A 25,629-nucleotide genomic window follows, 5' to 3' on the forward strand; every position below is an offset into this window, starting at 1 on the left:
GGTGTTCGCACCAAGGTGACTCCTCCAATCACAGCTTTGCTTTTATCGGTGCTCCATGTGTGAATGACAGAACAATAAAAAACGTCGCCTGAAAACAAGCCATTCATTAACTGGAGTAGTGTTGTCGTAGTCCTATGCAAAATTTAAGAGATAAGCAGCAGCAGCAAGCAAGTCGAGCAAATGTTATGCACAACATGGATGTGCTTATAAAGTAAGTTTCCGTGTATAGTTTTAGGAAATCGCTCATTGAGAAATTATAAGATTGCTTTAAATTGAATCAGTACCCTTGGGAGTTTACAAATTGAGTTTAGTCCTCACATGTACAGCAGCCCGGGAGCAACACAACGAGCACATCCGGCACATGAAATGAAAAAAGGAAACTATACAAAAACCCTTGTCAAGAATCAGGTTTGTGAAATATTTCAATTGCGAGATATTGGGAAAAACGATTTACAGTGGAACCCCGCCTTACGACCACCCCGTTTATAAGACCACCTCGTTATTACGACCATATTCTTTCAAACCAGACGTAACAACCATTGAGTCATTTTATTATTTTGAAGACCCCGTTAATGCGACCACCTCGTTATTACGACCAGGATTTTATGGCCCAACGGTGGTCGCATTAACGGGGTTCCACTGTACCTAAATTTATAAGGCTTTGTATGGAAACGCCGTGTTGGTGTCCCTTTCTGGAACACCAATATGGCCGCCGGATACCAACAGAAACATCTGTTTTCGAGTTTTCCTACTAATGCGTGAATTCTTCGCTTGAGGAACTCATAAAGATTACAGTAATATTTATTCTGAGACAAGGAATGTTTAGATTGCAAAATCTCCCAAAATCGGTAATGTTTTTAACCCACATAAGAGCTTTCCCGGCCGCCAGCTAAATGCCGCGTCACGCAAAAGCCTGGAAATTAAAGTGTCCTCTCTCGCAAAACGAAGAACCCTTTCGAACCAAAAACTTGTTTATGTAAAGATGTTTAGGTGCTGTAATACCTCGTGAAAGTAGAAACTCAGAAGAATCGATAGTTTCTTAGTTTGATTTTTGGTGACGTCAAGTGCAACCCAAGAATACATGATTGGTTTCTTCGTTAAACCACAAACACAAAGGGAAAGGAATGTGGTTCGGGTCTCAGCAGCCGTTTGTGGGGAGGAGCGTTGCGTGAGGACTCTAATAACGGCTGTGTAGCAGGCTATGCAACCCAATTGCAACAGACGACTGCAAACAGATTCAATACCTAAATATAGTCTTAAACAGTTACAAAACTGGATCATTATTTTTGGAATTCAATTGATGCGAAGACACATTTAAGCTTTCTAAAAGGATAGCAAATAGCTTGACATATTAGCTTCGTTAAGTTAGCTCCCACGCTTCTCGAGTCCCTGGTCACAGGAAAGCGTGCGAACTGAATCAACTGTCTGTTGTATAAGGTTCTGCTAAACTTACACATTTTTCCTGTGCTGAACAAAAGCTGTACCGAGCCGTATCTTAGGCCGCTACAGAGAAGCTATATACATGTATATTTATACTGGTAAAAATCATCGTTCAATTTTTTGAGTGTAAAATCCCTGAAAGAGTTCTCCTCACTGGAGCAATATCAATATGCAAAAGATTTTCAAAGCCTTCAGTACACTGGTGTAAAGCTAAGATGCGCAGGTGGCCTGTCTCTCCTTACATATATTCACGTTTTGAGTATTTACATTATGACATATAACACTCGTTTTGTATTCTCAACAAAAAAGTAGCATAACCAACTGACAACAAAACTTTTCTCCAAGCTAGCGACACTCAACGCTACTAAGAGCGTTCTTGCTCGTTATATCGAGGACTTCGTTAACTGGTGGTTTGTTATATCAAGGTTCCAGTGTACAAGCAACTTGGTTTATTCAATCACCAAGCGCTTTTTAACGAAAAAAATTAAAGTGAAGCAGGCTCATTCCTCGGATTTTCTGTTGAATCATAAAGGGAGGTTCCAAACTGAAGACCGTTGTCTCCCTCTTGTTTTGCGCTATGCTAGCAATTTCTGAACTGTGAATAATTCAAGAATATCAAATTTCGCAGTTATGTGATGACTAAGTGAAAATTAATCTAGCAAGCACATCAAACTACTCAAGAATCAACATCAGAACACAAGGCAAACCTTTTTTTTCCCCGTTGTTCTAGCGACTTGAAATCCCCACTAAGTATATTGTACTTGACATCATTGTCTCTAGCATGCAGCTGTGTTATCTCTATCGAATCATCGGTATTCAGTACTGGTTCTGTCCTTATCACACGGACGTTAAGAGCAGCAATGTAGTTTTTAATCAAGTTTTATGTTTAATTAAAGAAACAATTCGAAGGGAATGTATACCCATATAAAAACGACCGATCTTTTGAACAGGCTCGGTTATGCCTTGAGAGTGCTTCTACTGAGAATAATGGAGACCTCTAGCTGATCAGACTCAATGAAGCAGTTGATTAAAAATAATTTTAGAAATAATCAACTCTATGGCTTGTTTAGTACAAGATAATTTTCTGAAAATTTTCCTTCCTATCCACTCGTAGGAAATTAGTATTTCGAATCTTTCATTGATTTCAGACTTGTGATAAATTCGCTATTTCGCCATGCAATGCCCTTAAAATTTCTTTTCAGTTAAAAGGCAGCTGCCATTTCAAGTCAAGGTCTTTAAAAACAACGTTAAATATTGATGCCCTGGTAGCCAATCAAATGGCTTTTAAATATATGACGTGTTAGAGGGGTGTATAAGAAATTTAATACTGTCACAAGATAAACGCAAGAAAAAGGAACTTTTATAATGAAACTCACTTTGCCCACCTATCAGACACACTGAACAACACTGAGTTGAATGAAATATAATGGAAACATGAACATGAACGATTGAAGCGCAATGCATTTTCCATCACAGTCATCATTCGTGTTTCTTTTCTTCATCACTGTAAGTTTGTCACAGGAGTTTCTCTCGAGTGAATTGGACATGTTTGAACCCTAATCGTCTTTGCTAGATATTGAGGCTGCTAACTTAATATTTAACGTTTTCGTTGCAGTTAACAAAATTTTCGTTTGCCTGTGAAAACTGGTCCGATCATGCTTCAGGTAAGCTAAGGTATTTTCCATAAAAAGGATAATTATGTAGTGGGAATTTTGTCAATGTTTCCCTGAAAAACTGAAGAACTCTCACTGGTGACTTTTTCAAACTTCTAACTTCTCTCACCCACGGTGATGTTTTTTATAACAGGCACGCATTTATCTCCTTTCTCGTTTTTAAAATTTAAAGCGCCGCTTTAAATGGCGATCGCACATTATTTTTAGAATGGCTCGTTAACTTTAAAAGGGTTTAAGTTTGGGGTAGTATTCAACGATTAACCGGAACATTGTAATAATTTCTATTCGGCCATAACTGGTTAACAAATAAAAATTAAGAGTTCACGTTAAGAATAAACCAAACATAAGTAAGGGAACTTGTTTACTTGCATATATAATATCATCATCAAAATAAACTGCTCGATAGCTCTTTCATGTAAAAATTGAACATTTGAACAAAATTTGGTCAGTTTTCGAAGTGTGGAGAATCACTGAAGAATATCAATCGCGTATCGATAATTAAAAACCTTGGACTAACGAATACCTATAATTATTTTCATGTTTTATTTCAAGGTAATGTTCCTTCCATATTCTTCGGCAAGATTAAATTTGAATACAAATTTTAAAAAAAACGATATCATGGCAGATTTCCCTCTTAAAGTTGCAGTTTGGCATTTCCATAAAGTGTTTGACTTTACTGCCGTTATTTGCTAGATGAGGAGTATTTTGTAATTGCAGCTATCGGTGTTTTTACCGATCTAAGGGTATTCGTTCGTCGGCTCAATGTGCAAGATTTTACTTTTGCTTAAATTCATGATTCGCTACTCAACTTGTATTCATGGTAATCAGTGGGTCATTCCCGACTCCATTTGCACCTCATAGCCGTTAAGACAGGACCGCGGATTTCGAATTATATCTTAATCATGTCGAATTAATTACACTTAAAGGAAGAAAAGATGGAGCGCACAGGGAGCAAATTGTCCAAATTCAGCGAATTTTGCCACTGGATTCTTAGCACGCGTTCCCTCGAGGTAAAGATTGTTCAAAAAATTACCTAAACGTAGTTTTAAAGCGGGAAGTTCTTAATAGTTTTCCGCACGCATTTGTACAACCGTAATTTACATTTCATTTCAGAGAAAAAACATGTTAGGTGTTCCAATTGCGAGCTGCCATGACTATCTTGACAGCATTTCATTTCACCAGGGAAACGAATAGTGAAAAAAAAAAGGTCACTTACGTGTACTTGGCATATCTTAGCGCCTACTCGAAAACTTAACATATTTACCGTGTCTAGATATATTAATGCATCAGTGGGTGTAAGCGCAAGATAAGACCCTTATAATTATCGAACGATATATCTTGAAAATTCGCTGAGATACGTTTACATAGAACGGCGCGAGAGACGCTTCTACATTTTTCAGCTAGAAAGGAGAAAAGTTTTGAGTCTTTGCCTTCACAGTAAACCCTAACAGCAACTCTACATCGGAATTAAAACAAAAAGCTCTACTCGCACCCATGGAGGGAATTTGTGCCAGTATTCACGTTGCATAAAATAAACTCTATCCTCATGCACTGCACGAAAAATTGGATTTACACTAAATTTACTCAGTGCAAATTTGGTGCAAAAAAGTGCAAACTAAGGTTAAATAAAGGGCAAAGACGGTAAATACCGCATTTGCTTTAAAATTTACACCCCCATGTAAACTGGCAAGCAAATGCGGTATTTACCATCTTTGCTTTTAATTTACCCCTAGTTTGCACTTTTTTGCACCATATTTACACTGAGTAAATTTGCGTAAATCTAATTTTTTGTGCAGTGGCCAATAAAATTAGTATGTTCAGTAACCAGGTCTGTTATACCACCTGGCTAGTATTTGAATTAGAAGCTATGTTATGCATATGATACTAAAGCTGCATACAAATTCATCGGAAATGATACTGCCTCTGCAAAATGTAAACATAACCTGTTCTAAAGTAAACGAAATAAATGGAAAAATGTGCCTTTACGTGCCTGAAGGAAACCTTTTAAATAAAAGCATACCGTATAATATCAATTTCCAACATGTGGTCACATTCATAGGTAACTAAAGATGACTTGGTTGGGAAATTGATGGTTGAAAACTTGCCAGCTTATATTCATTCTTTCATCTACCGCGTGATTTTATTAAATTCTCTCTACAAGTTTGTATTGGGGATGTTTGTCTTAGAATTGTCCTTAGTTACCAAATCACCCGCATATCGGTCAATCTTAATATTAACATCTTAACTTGTCAAATTTGCGTTTGTATATGACACCCCTCTGTTACTGATTGTATAAGCAGGAAGCTCCAAGACTCGAAATATGAGTCATTTCATATATTTCCATTCAATCTCCAATGTGTCCTATAAAACAACGACAAAAAGATTCTAGGGTTTTTCAAAATAACATATCCGGATAACGTTTCTCTTTTACCTTGTTTCTTGATTTGCTGCTTCAGTGTAATAACTACGAGAAGATTTAAGAAGATGAAAAAAAAAATTTTCTTGTTTCATTAGGTTCATTGTTTTAGGCCCTCTGGTAAATGAAGACTCTTCTTTTTCAGTTTAATTTGAAATCAATTAGTTATTCAGGCGAGCTGTAAATCGAAATTCTCCTCACTCCTCGTTTTCCTTAAGAAAAGCGATTTTAGGTAATTTTTGAAGAATCATAAAAACTAGGTGAAAATTATAATTTAAAAAACGCTGTATAAGTGCGTAAATGAAAAGGACTCTTTCCTATTGTTTGCTGATAAATTGCGTCAAACTCTCCTGTTTACACGTCCCACTTAACAACGACTGATGCACCTGTTGGGGAATAGCTTATTAACGCTGAAAACTTTGCATTACCATGCACTGGGATACGGAATTTTAGAAGCATAAAATCCATTTTTTACCAGCTTCTACTTTCTGGACTGGTTTTCGCCAATTAGCACAGAAATGGCTAAAAATGAGATTTTCGACATTAATTCTTTGAATATTTTTTCTTGCTTATTAGATGTAAGGGGACATTTTATCTGGATATTTAGAGTAGTAGGTGAATAGCAAAGCTGGCAGTGGGCTTTCAACCAAAATGTTAGTATGGGTTTTGGGTAACTCTGGCAGTATTGGTCAGAATTTGCAAAATGAGTTATCTGTGCAAAGACCTGTTCTTCCTGAACTCGTTACTTTAACTGAAAACTAAGTCGGTTCAGAAATAGACAATCAGCATTGCTCCATATCGACCAGAAATGACTCGATCTGTAGCCAAGGGGTTAATAAGTTCCTTACAGAATGTTTAACTCACACCAAGGAGTCGAATCGAACGCACTGCAGTGGAATCTTTAGCGTTTTTAACTATCAGATATGTGTGTGTGAAAAGTGGAGACAAACTGCGGAACAATAGCGAGCGAGTGCGAGTGCAATGAGTTGAACTATTTCGGCCTGTGCTCTTAACTTATTTGTATCGTCTTAACGGTTAATAGACCCGTTTACATGTATATATATATTTTTTATCTAAAATGTTATTAGAGCAGTGAAATACTATGGATACCATTGCAAATTATCTTCTATCGACGCTTTTTGGAAAATTGCTCTGAAAATGATTAAAATGTACAGTAAATGAGCTGAAAGTTGACTTTCACACCGGGTTGAGAAATTAAAAAATAAACCTTGTTATAGAGAAATTTTGAGGTAATGGCTTCCATAAAAGCTTCAAGTGTTAGTTGCACAGAGAATGGTAAAGAGATGTTGGGAAAACGTGCTGCATGTTTAGAGTATTGGGCGATTTCCAGCACCAACGACAAAAAAAGTCCAATTTAGTAATTCAAAAATTCTAAGTAGTGAATAGAACGTTTTTTAAAATTGCTTTTTCCAACCTTTTTAGAGAAAAAAGGAGAAACACGCTGAGTACACATAAACGTGTCCAATACATTTTCTGGAAACTTTTGGTTTTTTTGTATTCGACTTCCTTAGTAGAATGATTTCCACATTTTCCCAAAAGGAGATAGCTTATGAAATTCTTGCTTGGAAACTTCTTTCTCTGAGTTTCTTTTATTACCGAAATGGAGAGCGCCCGTCATTTTGCTTTACCGCTCAAGAATTCAATGCTTTCTGCTTTATCTTTAAATCGCTGAAAGGGATAAACTTAGGATTGTGTTTGTTAGGTGTTAGCCTAAGGATTCACAAAAAAGAAACTTCTTCCAGCCATTTGCAAATGGTCATGGGACTTAGTATTGACGTACGTTGTTGCTTGATGTATAGAGAGATGCATATGTCCGCGTATGGTAGTTCACCACATGTAAACATTCACTCGAAGCAACGACATTCTTCGCCGGATAATTTTGGACCGTATTTGTACCCCTTATCTTAACTGGTCTTGAATTTCATTCATAAAATGAAATGAAATGTCTGAAATGTCTGTAACAAGTCGTGCTTTCATCGTTTTCAGCTGTATCTAGTGATAACTAATAATTATTTTTCAATTGTTGACTACTTCTAACTAAAACCACAGCTGGATTAGCTCAGATAGGTAGAGCGCGCGCTTGACTGCAGAGAGGGAGGTCGTGCGTTCGATTCCCTGGGCTGAACCAACACTTAGGGTTCTAAAATAGCTGAGAAATGAAGCGCTACCTCAGGTTTGTCCTGCAAACGGCTAGACCTTCGCGTGGCTCGTAAATGGCGCTGCCTCCCTTCTCCTGTAGGAGGCATAAAAGTAGTGTCCTCAATAATTACTTTCAACCTGAGTGTACCGGGTGTCCCAAAAGTTCGTTCCTCTAATTTCATGCAATATAACGTTTGATCAAAACTTCATTTTTACATGAAATTTCTAAAATATGTTTCTTACTCTATCGAGTACTTGTGTTTAGAAGTTCAGTTACCGGCATCCCCCCTTTGTTTTTTATCACACCATGTGGCCGCTGCGGCATTAAGTGAGATAAGCCATGTAGCATGTAGAGCCCTAGGTGTTTCATTTTGAGCTTTTTTATCACCCAGTATGCAGGAGTCACTTCGACCCCCAAACAGTATAATCTTTTAGATTAGGCAGCTGAAACAATATATTTTGGGCATTAATCCAAGAAACGATGATCATTCCGTCCCCTTTCCACAGTAAGGCTTCTGTTCTTCTTTACAAATTTGAGAGGAGCTGAACGTTGCTTGGCGGACGGCTCTGGCCGGGAGTAAAGGTTTTTTTGCCAACTCAGGCGTCTCCAAACTTTGTTTTTCATGAACCTGCTCCAGACTTAACTTGCTAACTGTTGTAAGATCTACGTCGCTGGGTTTCCTGTTTTGTACATTGCCTTCTTTAAAACTATTTTAGCGGTTTTATTCAGGACTTTCGGTCTTCCCTGTTTCTTGACTGTAAAACCTTCATTTCTCTATTACCGTCTTACCACCCAACATTCGGTTTCTCTATGCATTTGTTTAGGAATTTCCTTAACTGAAAAGCCAGTAGATAGAAATAAATGCTTCTGCTTGTACGTAGAAGAGTGTTTTTTCGTTGAGAGGGTTTACCTTTCAGGATATTCACACAAAACAAGTTAGGAGTTCGAGCATTTCGGGCTACAAAATGCCAAAAATATAAGGCGGGAAAATTTACTCGAGCAGCGCACCTTTGGCGCGAAATTACACAAATCGAATTTCGAGACAAAAGATGGCACAAGAAGTAAGAAATATTAATTTAGATTGAAAGTCACAACTTTGGTTTAAATTCTGTGCTGATCAAGTCCAATCGTACTGTGTTACAGACTTATAAAGGAGAGGAACGAACTTTCGGGACACCCTGTATTTTTTCACTCGTGCACCTAAACGGTTTATGGAAATACTTGTAATGAGTCTTAGCAATTTGACAAGTATGCCAAGTATGCCTCTCCGAAGAAATATTTTATAGAAAACGGTCGTTGGGTGCCCCTGCAGGCCAAACATCAAACTTTTCAAGACACTAACTAAACTTTAATTTGGGTCGACCCAACTTAGAGTCAACTTAAGTTTACATCTTCTTCAATCTTGAGATGCGTCGAACCAATCAACTGAATCTGACTAAAAAGCAATTTTAACAAATTGTCTCCCGAAAGAGGCTAAATATACATTATCATACAAATTTTTAATTTATTAGTTTAGTTTGTGGCATGTGAAGATCGACGTTTGTCCCGGAGACGATTTTCAAACGATTTATTAGTCTGATGCAGATGGACAGAACGTGTTGGACGCTCCAAACTCATTTAGACTAACTCAACTGAGCCAGACGAAGAACTTTTCTTGAACTTTACTCACTAAGTTTGATTCGTCTCATAGAAAGTTCGAATGCTTTGCCTAGGCCTAAGATGCCTAAACAATTTTCCCCCTGAAACTGTGTTAAATAATATCCCGCATAGTTCAGATTTTATGTAGTTGAACGATATCTGTTTCTGTTTTAACAGATGTGATCAAGCTCCTAAATGTCAGCCTAACATCCGAAGCGACCAATGATCCCGGAAAAACTCCTTCCACGAACGGCTTAGCTTACATCACAGTTAATGGGAAAACTGAAGAGTACACACCACAGACTAAGGGTTTCAATGTAGCTGTTTTTGACCATCTTTCAGGTAAATCGATAATCAAAGAATATTGCAAATAGAACACAGGAAAACAGCATTTGAATTACAGAATGATTCCGGGGCCTTAATGGCTGGAATTCTCCCAACGGCGTATCCTTTAGGTCCGTTCTTAAAAGGGCGTAATAATATGCTTAGAAACTGTCGGAGACTAGAAAACGTTTTCTTTACCTCAGGCTTGTGAGTCTTTCTGTAGATCATGAGTGGATAGAAAGCTACGGCTGTCACTGTTTGGGAATTATGAGTTCGAATCCATTCATGGATTCAATATTTTGTCTCTCTCTCTGAAGCTCGCGAAGTAGCGATATTTACATCTTTTGCTCATTTATTCATTTGACAGCGAAACCTAAGCTAAAGATATCCATTAGGTAATAAAGTAAAACGTGATCAGTTGTCATCACATCTCTCATGCCTTCTCCTATCCAGGTCGGTTTCTAACGTCAGCTGCATTCGATTGTGCTGCCAGCGAGGCTAAATGCATTGAGTTAGGTACCTTTCTAAGTGGTCTGCCCCAGGATACAGTAGTATTGATTGCAATACAAGAGTCTGGGTTAGTAAGCGGTCGAAGTCTCCCCACTAAACACCTGAAAGAGGTGGGAATACAGTTTAGTTCCACTCTTGGCCCCAACTATTCGTTCACTTCCATTGGATACAAAGGAAAAAACGCCGTGGATTGGAAAAAAGAACTGCAGAATAGTGATGGTGCAGGTCCCACTACAATTGCAGCACTTATCCCTATCAATTGTTCTTACGTGCCATCAGGTTAGTTTCGACTTTTTTATCTACCTAATTTTATTATTTTAAGAAAGGATACTAGTTAAAAGCCTTTTTTGTGTTATTTCTGCCCTTTTTCTTCCAAATCTTGCCATGATTTGTGACGTCCATAGTTCTCTCGATCATTACGTTCCAGTGTCCAAGAACTGCTCACTGTGCTTCTGAAGACTTATGGAGACCGCGGGGCGTTCGGCACTGGTGTGCCAAGGCTACAGAATATTTTGTTCTCTGTATTCGAAAGTGGCCGTCAATAGCTATTTGAAAAAATGAAAACAAAAAAATCTTTTCCTCACTGTCAATTTATCTTGTTTTTTTTTAGAGTTTTAGAGTTTTAACTTTTATTTCTTGTACATGTATTAATAATATTTTCAAGTTCTGTAAATTTATCGTCACTGGTATTTTCAGCTTTTATAAATTAGTATCATTATATTATTGAGATATCAATCAGTAAAAAAATGGGTCCATAAGGACGGTAGTTTAATTGGTTATATAGATGTCTGAAAACTTTTAGATGAGTTTTTGAATGTTTTCTAATAAATAAAAATGGGGACGAGAATGTTTAAAATTTGGAAAAACTCAGTGAAAAACGTTGGATTTTTGGGTTGTTGAAAGTTAAAAAAACGAAGGAAATCAATTACCAAACAAATACCAGATATTTCACCACCTCAACAAGGTGTCTCTGAGCCCATAATAAGAGAACTGACTGGTTTATATTTATACCTTTTCTACCCCAATTTCTTTCCTTCTCAAATCACCACATTTCCCCCCTAAAACCAGATTATGCCCCTAAACTGATAAAAAGACAACAGACATGTGCCGGAGGTGGTGATGGTTGTGGAACGTGTCATGGAAGGAAGTAGAGAAATGATACAAATGTAGAAAAGGACGAAGGGGGTTGGCAGGAGGAGAAACAATAAATTTGTGAAAAAAGGAAAACGTGGAGAAGGATAGGGTTGTGTAAAGGAGCTTGTGACTTCAAATTGACGTTGTTTAGTCCTAGTAAAGATTGTTTTCTCTATTGCTCTCAATGATATGTACTATTTAGTTGTCGAGAATCAATGGACCGAAATCCTGAACTACAAACATCTGCAATAAATAAGATTTGGGTACTTAGGTTCCGGTTCAGTGATCGTACAAATGGAAACAAGAGTTAAACAGACCGTACTATATTACTAGGCTAAGCATATCTGGCAAACGACCCTTTGTAAAATCTGTATAGCTAAGGTGAACCATCGTTTACAGTTTTAGTGGTAGTTCCAAAGTTAAATTCCGCTGAGTATAGTTTCTTTTATTTTTGTAGCTTCCACAACTTGCAGTCCATTCAACGTAGCTTCGCAAAAGTACGGTGGCAGCTGTATGAATTCAAGTAGTGGTGACTGTAGATATGCTACTGACGGCAATTCTACTACGGGCTGGGAATCTTCATCAAGCGGCGTTGTCAATTCCTACTTGAAAATTGGATTTCATACCAGCTTTACTGTAAACAAGCTGCGAATTCAACAAAGTGTGACTACCGGGCAGCAGATTCAAGAGATTTTGCTGGAGTTTAGTGACTGCTCACACGAGAAGGTTAGTAAATCCTCTCTATTTTTAGTGGTAACCATTTGAGTTTTGCTTTTCTCGGATTAAGACAATGTAGACATTTTTCTTGACATTTGAAATATTCAAAGTCTTATTGGAAGGTTAAAATCCGTCTCCATGAATACGTGCTAGCTGTTTGTCGAAATATGAAATTTGCCTGAATGAAATGAGGCAGCGTGAACAAAGTTTTGGTGGCGTAGTTATCCTACAGAGGTTTTGGCTCAACTTTAAATTTTATTTAACAGAATGGTATTTTTATAACAAAATAATTTAGTGAATAGTAAAGAAGGCACTCAATGACTGTCCTTCCCCTTCACGGCTTCCTTAAAAAGATAATTAGAGTTCACCGCTGTACGACCAACCCACGATGGCTCAGAAGCAGTGGTCCAAATGCAAAATAATAATAATAATAATAATATTATTATTATTATTATTATTATTATTATTATTATTATTATTATTATTAATATTATCATTATAACCAGCTGTCACTGAACATACAGTCACTCAAGTTGAACGCGACGTCCTTGGTCTCCCTGTGGATATGGTATGGCCTGGATTTACAGATCCTGTAGTGATCCCATCTTCTGAATACGAGGCCTCAATCAAAGTTACTAATCCACTCGTGAGGCGAATTTTTGAGCAAGAGCACCAGCCTCCACCTGCCTCAGAAATTCAAACACTTTAACTGAAAACACAAAAACAAAAAGACGACTGTCTAAGTGAAAAGCTGGAGCAAGTGAAGAACTCTCTGCCGACAAAAGCTAAGCGTGCTGCTGAGTTAGCTACAGAGAAGGGATCATCAAATTGGCTGACCGTGATTCCCCTCAAAGAGCTGGATTATTATCTGAATAAGAAGGAATTTAGAGATGCAATCAAGTTACGATACAACTGGGAAATAACGGAAACGCAAATGCTCTGCGCATGCGGTGTTCAATTTAGCGTGGATCACGAAATGGTGTGTCAGTGTGGCGGGCTCATTATCCAGCGCCATTATGAACTGCGCGACTTAGAAGCAGAGATGCTAAGGATGGCCGGTCCTTCAGGAGGTCACTGGGAAGACATTAAATCATGGCGCGAACAAGTCCCCTGATGCCCGTTTGGATATTCATGTTCGAGGTTTTTGGGAGAGACAGAGATCTGCATTCTTCTACGTTCGGGTGTGTCACCCTCTCTTACAGAGACTTGACTCCTAAGCAGATCTACATGAATCATGAGAACGGGAAGAAGAGGCAGTATGCAGAAAGAGTAATGGATATCAAACAAGAACGTTCACTTCCCTAGTTTTCACGACCACTAGTGGAATGGCGGATGGGTGTGTTAGGTAACACAGAAGACTTGCGGAGCTGATCGCAAATAAGAAGGGAGAAAGATACTCAAACGCAATTTCCTGGAAAAGAGCTAAAGTGTCTTTCGCCATCGTACGCTTTGCGATACTATGCTTGAGAGGCTCAAGATCCAGAAGAAGACACTGGGCTAGACTTTGTTGACTCAGACCTACAGATCCATAATATTAGAGCCTGCCCGAACTGATCTTTTTCTAAAGAACTTTTTAAAGAATTAGGAATTTAGGAATACGAGATTTTATTCTTTTAACTTGTTTCCTTTTTAATATCAGAGACGGATAATTCTCTTTTGTTAAATGACTTAATTGAAAAACATTGGACTGTTTGCAAGAGTTATTGACCGCATAAGAGCCGCAAGGAATGTATTTGCGAAATCGTCATTGACGCAGCGATTGTTATTTTTAGGATTTATATAATTCTTAATGTTATATAGTGCTTAATTCTTACTTCAAATGTTTCTGTAAATTGTGTACATGTTTGTGTACATGTAAAGTTCAATAAAATTATTATTATTATTATTATTATTATCATTATTAATACAAACAAACAAACACAAAGACATTCCTTGGTGGTTTACGGGCGGTAAAACATCATTGATTCCGAAGCCAGGCCAATTTTCCAGCGAAAATCAGCGCCTGATTGAATACCCTCTACAAGTGGTTTACTTCGTGCCTGTTAAAACCAGTGAATTGTCACCTCGAGAAGTATGGCTTCATGGAACGAGAGCAGCGGGGTGCGAGAGAGAAATGCAGTGGAACTTTTGACAACCTCCTTATTGACCGAATGGTGTGTCAAGACAGTCAGTGGGGGAAGCGGAATCTCAGTATGGCCTTGGTCGATGTTAGAAAAGCCTTTGGCATGGTAGATGACAGATGGTTAGGGGAGATGTTTGAGCTTCATCGACTCCCATCGGTGGTTAGACGTAGCGATACGGCAATTGAGTAATAGGTGGAACACTATAATCGTGGTTAAGACGTAGCAAGGGATGGAAGCGTCAGAAAGTATAACTTTCACGGAGGTGATGCGTTTTGTCCAAGGCCCTTCACCGTATGCCTAAATCATACAGCTTAGAAGCTCAAAGAAACGGAAGGGTACAAGTTGTACAATCCGATTAGTCTGAAGATAACAGATCTATTGTACATCGATGATTTGAAGGTATTTGCAGCGTCGGAAAGAAAGCTACGGAGAGTTCTAAGATCTGTTAAGGATGACATGAAATGTGTGGATGTAAAGTGGAACGAGAAGAAGTGCGCGGTTACACATGTGAACAGAGGGTGTTTGATTCAAGGGCGGAGAACTTGGAGATTGACATGTTGCAATTAGTAGTTTGGAAGAAGGTTGCTCTTAGACGTTTCTGGGAGTATTGAAAAATGTGAAACAAGAAGACAGAATTGTTCTTCAAAATGCAGGGAAGGTGTACTTGCGAAGGTTATCTATTATCTGGTCTATCCCGCTGACAGACTACCACAGAGTGGCTGCGTCGAAACAGTATGCTTTACCAGTTTTAATGTATTTCATGTGGACCCAGACATGGCCACTTGCAGACTTAAAGCAATTGGATAGAAAAGCGCGTAAAGTTATCTTGGAGAATGATGGGAATCACCCCCCTGGGATCGATAGCACAACTCTACAATTCAAGAAAGAACGGTGGAAGAGGTCTTAGATCATGTGTTGAGCGAAGTATAAAATTACTAAGATCAAAGCGGTTGTAAAATTATTTGAGAACTCAGATACGATCATGAGCGCCGTGGGGAAGTTTAAAGAGAAGGCAGTGCAGACCGAGTGTCACTCGATCATCAAAGATGCTGAAAAGTGTGCCTCAGAGCTACACTTAACTCTGACGTTAATTTTACAGCATCCTAATCCAAGGGTTACCACAGAGGATGGTGACGAAATAGAAGGAAAAAAGCTTAAAAGACCACTCTTGCCAAAGCACAAAAGAAAACTTTTTGTAACACACTGGGAGAAGAGAAATGCAAGGCAAACTGACCTAAAAATAGATGAGAGGACTCGGCCCTTGATAATAGCAGCAGCCACGAAGGAATTGTACCAACAGATGTTTCCAACCAAATTATACCACCAAAGGCAAACCGGAAAAGGGAGTGGAACTTCACATTCATGTGCCGAATGTGTGGTATAAATTTCACGAAAATGTGCCGCACGTGTTGGCGGGGTGTGGGACACTCGCTCAGACTAAGTATCTCGCGAGGCATAACGCAGCTCTTAAAATCCTCTTCTTTGAGTTGCTCAAGAACCTTGAACTTATTTCAGAAGTGCTTCCATGGTATTAAAAGACCCAACCCAAACCGTCGTATGAGATGTGGGAGTGCGCGAGCATTATGGGATGTACCGGTTTATGCAGACAGCATTGAGGTAAGGACCCGCAAAATCGACACCAGAATAGTCGACAAAGAGCAGAAACGAGTGTTTGCCATTAAAATGAGCTGTCCTATTTGGTTGGAGTACCGCGAAGCGAAAGAGATGGAGAAGACACAGAAATATTGTCTACTAATGTGGGAATTGAGAGAGAAAAATCCTGGCTAGCAAGTAAAACAGAATAACATCATTATCGATGTTCTTGGAGGATATTCAGCTGATCTGAGTCAAACAGTAAATGAACTTGTTCCAAAGATGAGTGCCTCCATCTTACAAAGAATGCAGAGATCAGTCATATCGAGTACATTAAACATTGCTCACAGTTTCAAATTCTTGCTCAAGAGGATTCTTGCTAAAGTGCTCTGTTTTAGAAAAAAATTTCATTGAATCTTTTATTATAATGATTTTGCCATAAATTTTAAGCTAAATAGAATGGTGGACAAAATTTTAGGACAAACGGAAACATCCTTATTTTTTATTTGACGTTTTAATATTTTACAAGAGCCGGCTATGATATTCTTAATATTTCAGTATTTAAAACATAAGAAAGACTTCATGGCGCGGTGGTTGGTAACGGTCACACGCCCAACTTCTGTGTTTTTTACTAGTGCTGGGCATACAGAAGTGTAACACTACCATAATAATAATAATAATAATAATAATAATAATAATAAGAAGAAGAAGAAGAAGAAGAAGAAGAAAATATAATAATAATAATTAGAAGAAAAGATGGAGGTAGGGGCCTGATTAATGTAGAAACAGCATTCAAAACAGCAACAATAGGGCTTGATCACTATCTGAAGCACAAGGAAGGGCAATATCCAAAGCAGGTGCTTGAACATGAAAGATCTAAAGCCAAAAATTCAACATCCAAGAATGCTACTAAATTCAAAAGGGAAGCAAAAATGCCAGAGATTAAGAACAGAGAAGATAAATCTGCCTCTGAAAATGCTAAAGCCCTGAAACACGTGTTTAAGTCCAAGATGAAGTCAATGAGAGAAGAAAAGTGGAAAAACAAAGCATTGCATGGCCAGTATCCAAAGATCCTAGAGAAGCCTCATGTAGACACAGTCACCACCACTAAATGGTTGTCAAGTAATTTGAAAGGAGAAACAGAGGGACTACTTGTAGCAGCTCAAGACCGGGCAATAAACACCAGAAACTACCAGAAAGTAGTATGTGGCCAGCAAGTGGAGAGCAAATGCAGAATGTGTTCACAACACAACGAGACAGTGGACCATATTGTATCTGGATGTGAGGTATTAGCCAAAACAGAGTACATCTCCAGGCACAATAATGCTGCAGCATATCTCCATTGGAGCATATGTAAAGATCATGATATAGAGATTACAGACAAATGGTACGAACACGAGCCAGAGACCGTAATGCACAATAAAAATAACAACATCACCATCATGTGGGACATGCCAGTCAATACTGATAGAATTATAACAGAGAACAGACCAGACACCATCGTTCAAGACTCAGTGAATTCCACCTGCAATCTGATTGATATGACTGTTCCATCAGATAGAAACATCGCACTGAAGGAAACTGAAAAAAATTGCAAGTACAAAGACCTAGAACTAGAAATACAGAGAATGTGGCTGTCTGAAAACCGCAGTGATCCCTGTGGTTGTTGGCGCGCTTGGTACAGTGAAAAAGGGTATGGTAGAAAACATCAAGAAAGTATCAGAGAGAGCTACTATGACAGAGATTCAAAAGATCTGCATGCTGGGATCTGCGCGAATCCTTAGAAAGGTGCTCAGTGTATGAACAGAATGATTGACTTGAGTGACTGACGCTCTAGGTGCATGGTTTGCGCCCGGCTGATGCACAAAAAGAACACCAGCAACGACTGTGATAATAGAGATAATAATAATAATAATAATAATAATAATAATAATAATAATAATAATAATAATAATAATAATAGAGGTAGGGGCCTGATTGATGTAGAAACAGCATTCAAAACAGCAACAATAGGGCTTGATCACTATTTGAAGCACAAAGAAGGGCAATATCCAAAGCAGGTGCTTGAACATGAAAGATCTAAAGCTAAAAATTCAATACCCAAGAATGCTACTAAATTCAAAAGGGAAGTAACAATGCCAGAGATTAAGAACAAAGAAGATAGATCTGCCTCTGAAAATGCTAAAGCCCTGAAAAAAAAAGCAAGTACAAAGACCTAGAACTAGAAATACAGAGACTGTGGCATATGAAAACCGTAGTGATCCCTGTGGTTGTTGGCGCGCTTGGTACAGTGAAGAAGGGTATGGTAGAAAACATCAAGAAAGTATCAGAGAGAGCTACTATGACAGAGATTCAAAAGATTAGCATGCTGGGATCTGCACGAATCTTCAGAAAGGTGCTCAGTGTATGAACAGAATGATTGACTTGAGTGACTGACGAACTAGGTGCATGGTTTGCGCCCGGCTGATGCACAAAAAGAACACCAGCAAAGACTGTGATAAAAAAGATAATAATAATAATAATAATAATAATAATAATAATAATAATAATAATAATAATAATAGCAACAATAATAATAATAAGACAAAAAAAAGACTTCATAAAGCCTCATGACTATGCTAACCTGAGATCAGGCACAATTTGAGCGGTTCTCATACATTTTCTCTAACGGCTACCGCTAAAAATGGGCTCTCTCTTCGTTTCGCCATGCCCGCCGGAATGTTATTTACAAAGCAAAACGAAAATAGAGCCTGATCTCAGGTTATGACTATGCTTCCTTTCTGTTAAGAGCCTGAATGGAACAAGAGAACAACAATGCCTGTGATTTTCACTCTTAACACTAAGTATTTAGAGTAAACTCGGACGTCATCTTTGGTGACAGTAGCTACCGCTATCAGTCCATTTAATTTACGGGCTTTGGGTCACCTTCCAACGCACTATCGATATGTAACGTATGTGGTATATGTGAAGTGAAAACAGAGGTGGAGCTATTAACCACGTTTTGGTCAAAACTAGCGTCATTTTGGGCGCGATCCATTCAACCAAAATTCAGACCGGTCCGACCGGGAAAAGAGGACCACCTCAAAAGGTGGACCTGTTTTTTCGAAACTTTTCCGGTTGGGCCGAACCGATCCATTGAGTTTTGGAACGAAATTTCCGGAAATTTTGGTTGAATGGATCGCGCCCTTTGATACTTTTATTGTGTTTTGCAGTTTACACTAAAGGCAAACAGTTCCGATTTTGAAGAGATAAGTTTTCTATCTCGCCCGGCAAAATGGATAAAGTTTACAGTCAAGAAATTATATGGGGCTAGCGGCGGAGTTGGAATCCAAGAAATAGAGGTTTACAATGAATATTGTAATCAAAGTAAGTGATTTTTAAAACTGAACAGATAAACACAAAAGGAGCCAGCAAACAATTCTGTTAATTGGTAAAGATATCCTCCATGTTTGAGGGGAAAGATACGTTTTATATAACTTCATTAAAATTTTGATCCATTGTTGGACCTTGTTGGTGTTCGGCTATGTTTGTGAAACGTGTGCTTGCTAGAGCTCTGAGAAACTTTGCCACGAATTAGCAGTTTAACCATCTTTGAATGTTAAAAGATCAATACCTTTGAAGAAAGTAATACACAGCTTGATTTTGACTACAGAAAGAAGATGATGTGAACTGCGGGAATTCAGAGCTAAATGAATTCATCTTCATTCCAAGTTTCATTCGTTTCGCTGGTGAAGATGAACTCAAAAAATTGGCCTGCTTCCAATGTATGGCTCTTCATAGATCACTTAATTTGGTAGAGCACTGCAGAGCTAATGCAGAGGCCATTAGTTCGCTTCCCGTTCAAAAGCCCAAAACTTTTTTCGGACTTAAAATTTCTTAAATTGCAATTACAACTGCGGTGGTCATATCTTCATTTAGATTTTTACATTGACTGTCGATGTATGCGAGTTTTACTTGAAGGTTAGTGTGCTATGGAGTGCAACTAACAGTCTCTATATCGTGGTTTTACTCTAAGTTCTTGTCAGAATCCCTTTTGTATTTTCTATAAGGAAACAACTTATAAATTCATATCAGCCTTAGTTCCTTTTTTCATCTATTAGGGCAGCGTGGTCGAGCGCTGTACATGTAACCCGGACGTCTCGCCCTGACCCCTAGCTGAATTTGTAGTCGGTAGTCCCAAGTTTAAATTCTCCGCTAAGCTTGTAAAATCGCCTCCCGCCAGTTCGGATTGTTAACCATATTTTTTCCATTTGAATTATTTCTGCCTGAAAAGCCCCATAAGGGGAGAGGATAATAAAGTATTTATGACACAATCCTTTACCAATCAGGGCGCGGGAAATTTATTATCAACTGAGTGTTTACACTAAAGTGAATTTGAATTTGTTTGTTTTTAGAGTCACTTTGTGACGCTGTCCTCCTAAACAGCAACAACCAATCGTCTCATTACCGTCTACACAACCGAAAGTTTCAATTCATGATTGACGCCGAGAGAAAAGTTACCGTTCTGTTAACAAGTGGATCGCTTGACACTAGCTCGCGGTATGAAATAATCATTGGGTCTGCGGAGGATAACCGGCTCAAACTAAAACGTATCAAAGGCAACATTACTGCTGATTTGTTGGTGAAGAACGTTACGGGGCCATTAAAGGAAAACGAGATGCGGTCATTCTGGATTGAAGTAGAAACAGACAGAGTAGTGTTTGGTTCTGGAGAAGTGGTATGTCTGACAAAGTATATGATTAGTTTCTTGCAAGAGAGAAACTACTTGGTCGATATTTCTTATTTGAGATACGGCTGTTGCGACGCGTTCCACGCACGACCCTCGCCCATACCCTCTTGTATGATACGCCTTTGAGTCTTTGAGCGTGTCATAGCCCCCTCAACCTCTGTCATTTTCTTGTCAAAGATCATCTTTATCATCATCCTTATTTTCGAAACGCTTAGTAGACTATGGCATAACATAAAAGTTCAGTGGTTCAAGGTTTTCTTCATATTGGGGCTAAGTTCAGCAGCTGAACCTCTTTTAGGCGGCCACCTTGGAGGTAACGATAAGTAGGCGCTTAAGTATAGGATTCACGGTAGTTGATGTTTTCTCTTATCATGTAGCACGTATTTATACCCAAGTAGACTAGACAACTATACTTTCCAGAATCATATATTGATTCACTGTCTCAAATATTATCGTTTTTTTCAATAGCTTTACCTGTTTTGGAGAGATAGTGATCCAATTTACGTGAAATACGTGTTCTTCTCCACGACCACATCAACGGCAAATATTCATGTGTGTGGACGTACAGGTAAAGAACTCATTTTTAATATCGCTGGTCACGTTCTTAAACGTTTTAAAAATTTCCAGTTTATCAGGGTAACTGATAATGATGATTTTCTGTCGTACAGTTCAGGAAAAGGTTGCACAGTTTATATTTGGCGGGTGGGTGGATTTGGCGTATTTTATGACGGAAATTTGTTTTCCTCAACATCGCTTCTGCTCACAACTGGAGGGAAATTTATGTGAGTAATTTTCCGAAGACATGTGATTAAGTATTGGACCACAAATTTCAAAAACAACAGAATTAAAATTCTAATTTAATTCATATGATAGCTGAAGAATATAGACTATGTTTGAAAGCGCATGTCCAGGCTTGTCTTGTACACTATTTCGTTAAATTGGTATTTTATAGCAACTCTCAGATAAGTATCATTTGATATAAAGCATGTAAAGAAGATCTTATTATGGAAAGGTCAATTCTTTTGGAATTGGCAATTGGGGAAATTCTAATTCTTTGATCCAAAGGGACTTATAAATTAACGTAGGCTGCGAAATCAGCCGACATTTCGGGACTCCACCAACGGTTTCTCCGGGAAAAGACGTTCAAGGAACGACAACAGAAATTCCATACTGATAACGTGTCACACCCTGATAGGGGTAGTGCTTGTGATTGGTTGAAAATTTGCTCCAACCAATCAGAAGCACTACCCAGAACTGGGTAGTAACACCTCATCAGTATGAAATTTTTGCGCTCGTTCCTCAGAGATCACTTCGCGGAAAAACCGTCAGGGACGTTGCTAAATGTCGGCTGTTTTCTCAGTTTAAAATTGAGTCGGAGTGGGGGAGGGGGGGGGGAAGACTGTTTTCGCAATTTTTGCATAGCATTCTCATTGCATGCTTTTAACAGATCAATGTTATAAGGATGCGACTCACTACTGGCCACTGGACAAGCCTGTTTTCGTAAAGGACATAAACAACGGCAAGATCGGAAAGATTCACGGTCCATGGATCACAGAGCGCGCAGCCGCTAAAGCTGACTTTTCACCTCTGGCGCTCTCCATCGACAACTCCGCTTCCTGGGTAGACCTTGGCGACCTTTCAGACAGCTGCTTAAGCATTCCTTCCAAGTGTCCCAATGGATTTTCGTTAAGCTTCAAAGCCAGTATTTCTGGAACTGGAACCGGCTATTTGCTATCCCTTGGCACAGTAAGCATCTTTTATGTCGACGAAACCATGTATTTTACTGTTAAGGACACACACAAGGAGTGGGAGGTTAAAGGAGCCTTTAAGAGGAACACCTGGCAGACATTTTCCATTGGGTGGAGCTACGCAAATGGCCTGACAGCTGTTATAGTCGGTAATGCAGCTACTGTGTTGTATGATTTCAGTGGCAAGACTGTCACGCCTTCAGCTGTGACAAACGGTTCTTTTACGATTGGTCGACCTCAATATTTCAGTGGTGCAATCAGAGATGTTGCAATTTGGGAACTGGAAATAAGTGAGGAAAGGATGAGAACACTTCATGTATGCAATGGTGAGTCCACTTTTTATAACTTGTTTCAATAGGTTTGTGCAGATCAACCCTCATTGCAACATTATGATTGTCAATAATAAAAAAATAACGAAACATACAAAACAAGTTAACATCATTTTGCCGGAGGTAGCCTGGGATTTTGGGGCTTCGTAGTTGGGGAAAAGGGGGGACAATTCGCGATCAAAGCGAGCCGATCAGACCGAGATATGTTATGAACAGTTCACACTTGTTTAACCTTTGTCATGACGATGTCATATAGTTTCCTTATTTTTCCTGGAAACGAAGAAGGCGTTTGAAAAGCTCACGTGTTAGAAGAAGCACCGTATGATTATTTCAATGTGTTCATTTAAGATCAAGAAATGCTGTGCCTGTTTATTCCCAACATAGTCAAAAATTCTATCGCGAAAAAGGAGAAAAATAATGAAGTCAAAGGCCATTACTGATTTCCAAAAAGCCTCGCTGTTAAAGCGAGGCTAAGTGCAAAAACCTGTCTTGTTAAAATGTGAATTATAATAGAATTACTTTTGTAACAATTGGTTCTCCTCCAGCCTCGCTTTGAAACAGAGACTTGGGGCGTGAGATAAAAGGCCTAGCTAAGTGCACTTTTCTTATGAGCTGATGAGCGGTCGCTCTTATCTATGATGTTCACAGATCCAGACTCCTGCCCCGTGGGCTGGGAATATTTCGATGGTTCCTGTTACAAGGTGTCGCCTTCAAACCTCTCAGCTTCCGCAGCTCGTGAAGCATGCGTTAGTGAAACAGCTGATCTGGTGAAGATTACATCAGAAGAAGAAAATGCTTTTGTTCGTAGCTTGCTAATAGGGGATGCCTGGATTGGACTTGAACGAGTGCCAGACGATGGATTATATTACTGGAGAGACGGAATGAAGGTCTCTTATGAGAAATGGAATAACGGATCATCAAGTGGTGATTGTGTTGTTATGGAATCGAGTGGAAATTGGAGCAAAACTTCATGCTCATCGTACACATCGAGATACGTTTGTGAACAAGGTAATGTTTCAAGCTCACGATAAATTTTCAAACGGTGGTTTTTTTCGCTGTTGATTAAGAACTCTCTTTTTTATGCCTTGTGCCAAGAATTTCTTTTAAACATTTACTACATTTGAGGACTTTTTACCCGTCAACAGTGCCTCATTATAAACGCAGAGCAGCCAGTGTTTTGAGTGTCTAATAAAATCATATTGCTTTCAATGTGGCACAGCAAATTCCTTGGAAAATCATTACAACTGACTGTAGGGACCTTAAGATCAGAGGACGTGGACAGCAGCGAAAACGTCCCTGAAAAAGTGAATTCGCGTTCTTTTAATCTTCATCGCGATTACGCAAAGTCACTAGCTTTGTCAAATGTAGGTAACTACTCTTGAAGTTGAATTCCGAAGAACCATATCCAAGTTCAGAAAGAGAGATGGAATTTCGCTGTCGCTTGTGTACTTCCTCTATAAAACGTGAAATCAGGCATTTTCAAGTCGTAGTCGTGCAGTGACGGCAAAGAAATGTACAAAGTCAAAAAGAGTAATGCACGTGCAAAGTTCTTGTTTTGCTTATTAAACCTGTTGCTTTTATGACTTTCTCGTTGCCATCCTCGCCACGGAAGTAAACTAACGGCCAACAATTATTCAGTTTTGCGTTTGCGTTCCATAGTCGATCAAAGTGATTTCAGAAATTGTTGATCTTAGTCTCTCAGTTTATCATTATTAATGCCTGAATGCTTATCCTTCTTCACTACAGTTCCTTACCAGTACTTGGGTTGCTACAAGGACGGTGACTCATCGCCAGCTTTTGTTTTTAACCCCGGTGGATACAAGCCAAGCAGCATGACCCCAGGTCTCTGCATGCACGAGTGCGGCACTTGGTACTACAATTATGCAGCAGTAAAGGGGGGAATGCTGTGCTTGTGTTCTAACTCTACTTCCCCAGCGGCTGAAGGTGCCGCTGACATGTGCTTTTGGCCCTGTTTTGGTTCTGGAAATCTTAAATGCGGAGGAAAAAGTCACATTTCCGTTTTCAAGTCAGTTACGGTGTGGCCTCGGAGGCTAGATATGTCCATGGATTCCTCTGTGTACACCTTCAAGGCTTTTAACATAACATTGACGCCGACGTTACCAGCCAATGAAACCGTTGAGTCCTACACGATTAACATCGGGGATGGTACAACTCATTACACCACGCATTCCACTGCAACCATAGCAATTCTGCATCCCGGAAGTTACTACATCAAAGGAACAGCAATCGTAAAACATAGTAAAACAGGTTATCGATCAACAATTAAATCTCCTGTGAAGACTAGGAGAGTAGTTTCTGAATTGACAGGTCTGAATATTTCTTGCCAATCCTGTGCTCCTGTGAACGTTTCCGCCGGTTGTTCTGTGATGTTCCGTTATGGTTCTAACGTGAATTATTCAGTGCAATTTGGGGACGGAAAAGGTCAAGTCAGTGGTTCACTTCCTGGTAAGTGTTAACACCCAAGCATTACTACAACTTTGCTGCACTAACTTCTGTTAACAGAGACCTTTAGATTCTAAGACGAGGACGAGATTTTCTCAGTACGAAGTATTGCGCATACGTAAACCAGCATCATTTTAGCGGGAAAACGCGATAGCAGTCGTGACCTAACTACGAGTTTCTGCGAGTATGTCGAAGTGTTAGAAAAAAGTTGTCAAATGTTCGAGGTTTTATTTTCTTGCGATCTAGAGAGGGCGTAACCTTGAGACATAACGGTGCTAACTTTCTTGGTGAAAAATAGTCCTGAAGTCTTTTTTTTGACAATACGCGAAAAAAAATTAAATCAAATTTCGTACTCGTAGTCGTTCTTGTCCTCGAACACTAAGGTCTCTAATGAAAGAGCAAATTATGTTGATTGGAATCTTTTGATTGATACGCCAGAAAGTGTATCGTGGTAGGGGGATTTAAATGGGGTCAACGTCTTCTGCGTCTTATACATTGCATTCCCGACTCCGCCCTTTTTCGGTTTCTTATAGCCATTTTTTGATTGCGACATAGTAAGAATTCTCATGCAATTTCTCCTTGTTTATCCCACTTCCCATGCTTTTAAAACTCCTACCTCTCGCCCTTTCTT

The 25,629-nt window shown here is 39.0% G+C and overlaps 1 protein-coding gene across 1 annotated transcript in view; it reads left to right on the forward strand.

Annotated features, from left to right (window-relative positions):
* The first annotated feature begins 6,782 nt into the window (after positions 1 to 6,782).
* The window catches only part of LOC140941817 (uncharacterized), a 71,522-nt gene continuing 52,675 nt past the window's right edge, over positions 6,783 to 25,629 (forward strand). Inside the window, exons 1-9 of the mRNA XM_073390828.1 lie at positions 6,783 to 6,825; positions 9,506 to 9,670; positions 10,106 to 10,441; positions 11,754 to 12,022; positions 18,942 to 19,095; positions 20,124 to 20,446; positions 20,927 to 21,026; positions 21,906 to 22,532; positions 24,282 to 25,001. Coding sequence (XP_073246929.1) covers positions 6,783 to 6,825; positions 9,506 to 9,670; positions 10,106 to 10,441; positions 11,754 to 12,022; positions 18,942 to 19,095; positions 20,124 to 20,446; positions 20,927 to 21,026; positions 21,906 to 22,532; positions 24,282 to 25,001 — 2,737 coding nt within the window. The remainder of the gene's footprint in view (positions 6,826 to 9,505; positions 9,671 to 10,105; positions 10,442 to 11,753; positions 12,023 to 18,941; positions 19,096 to 20,123; positions 20,447 to 20,926; positions 21,027 to 21,905; positions 22,533 to 24,281; positions 25,002 to 25,629) is intronic.

This window comes from Porites lutea, chromosome 6 (genome assembly GCF_958299795.1).
Source record: "Porites lutea chromosome 6, jaPorLute2.1, whole genome shotgun sequence".
Lineage (NCBI taxonomy): Eukaryota > Metazoa > Cnidaria > Anthozoa > Scleractinia > Poritidae > Porites > Porites lutea.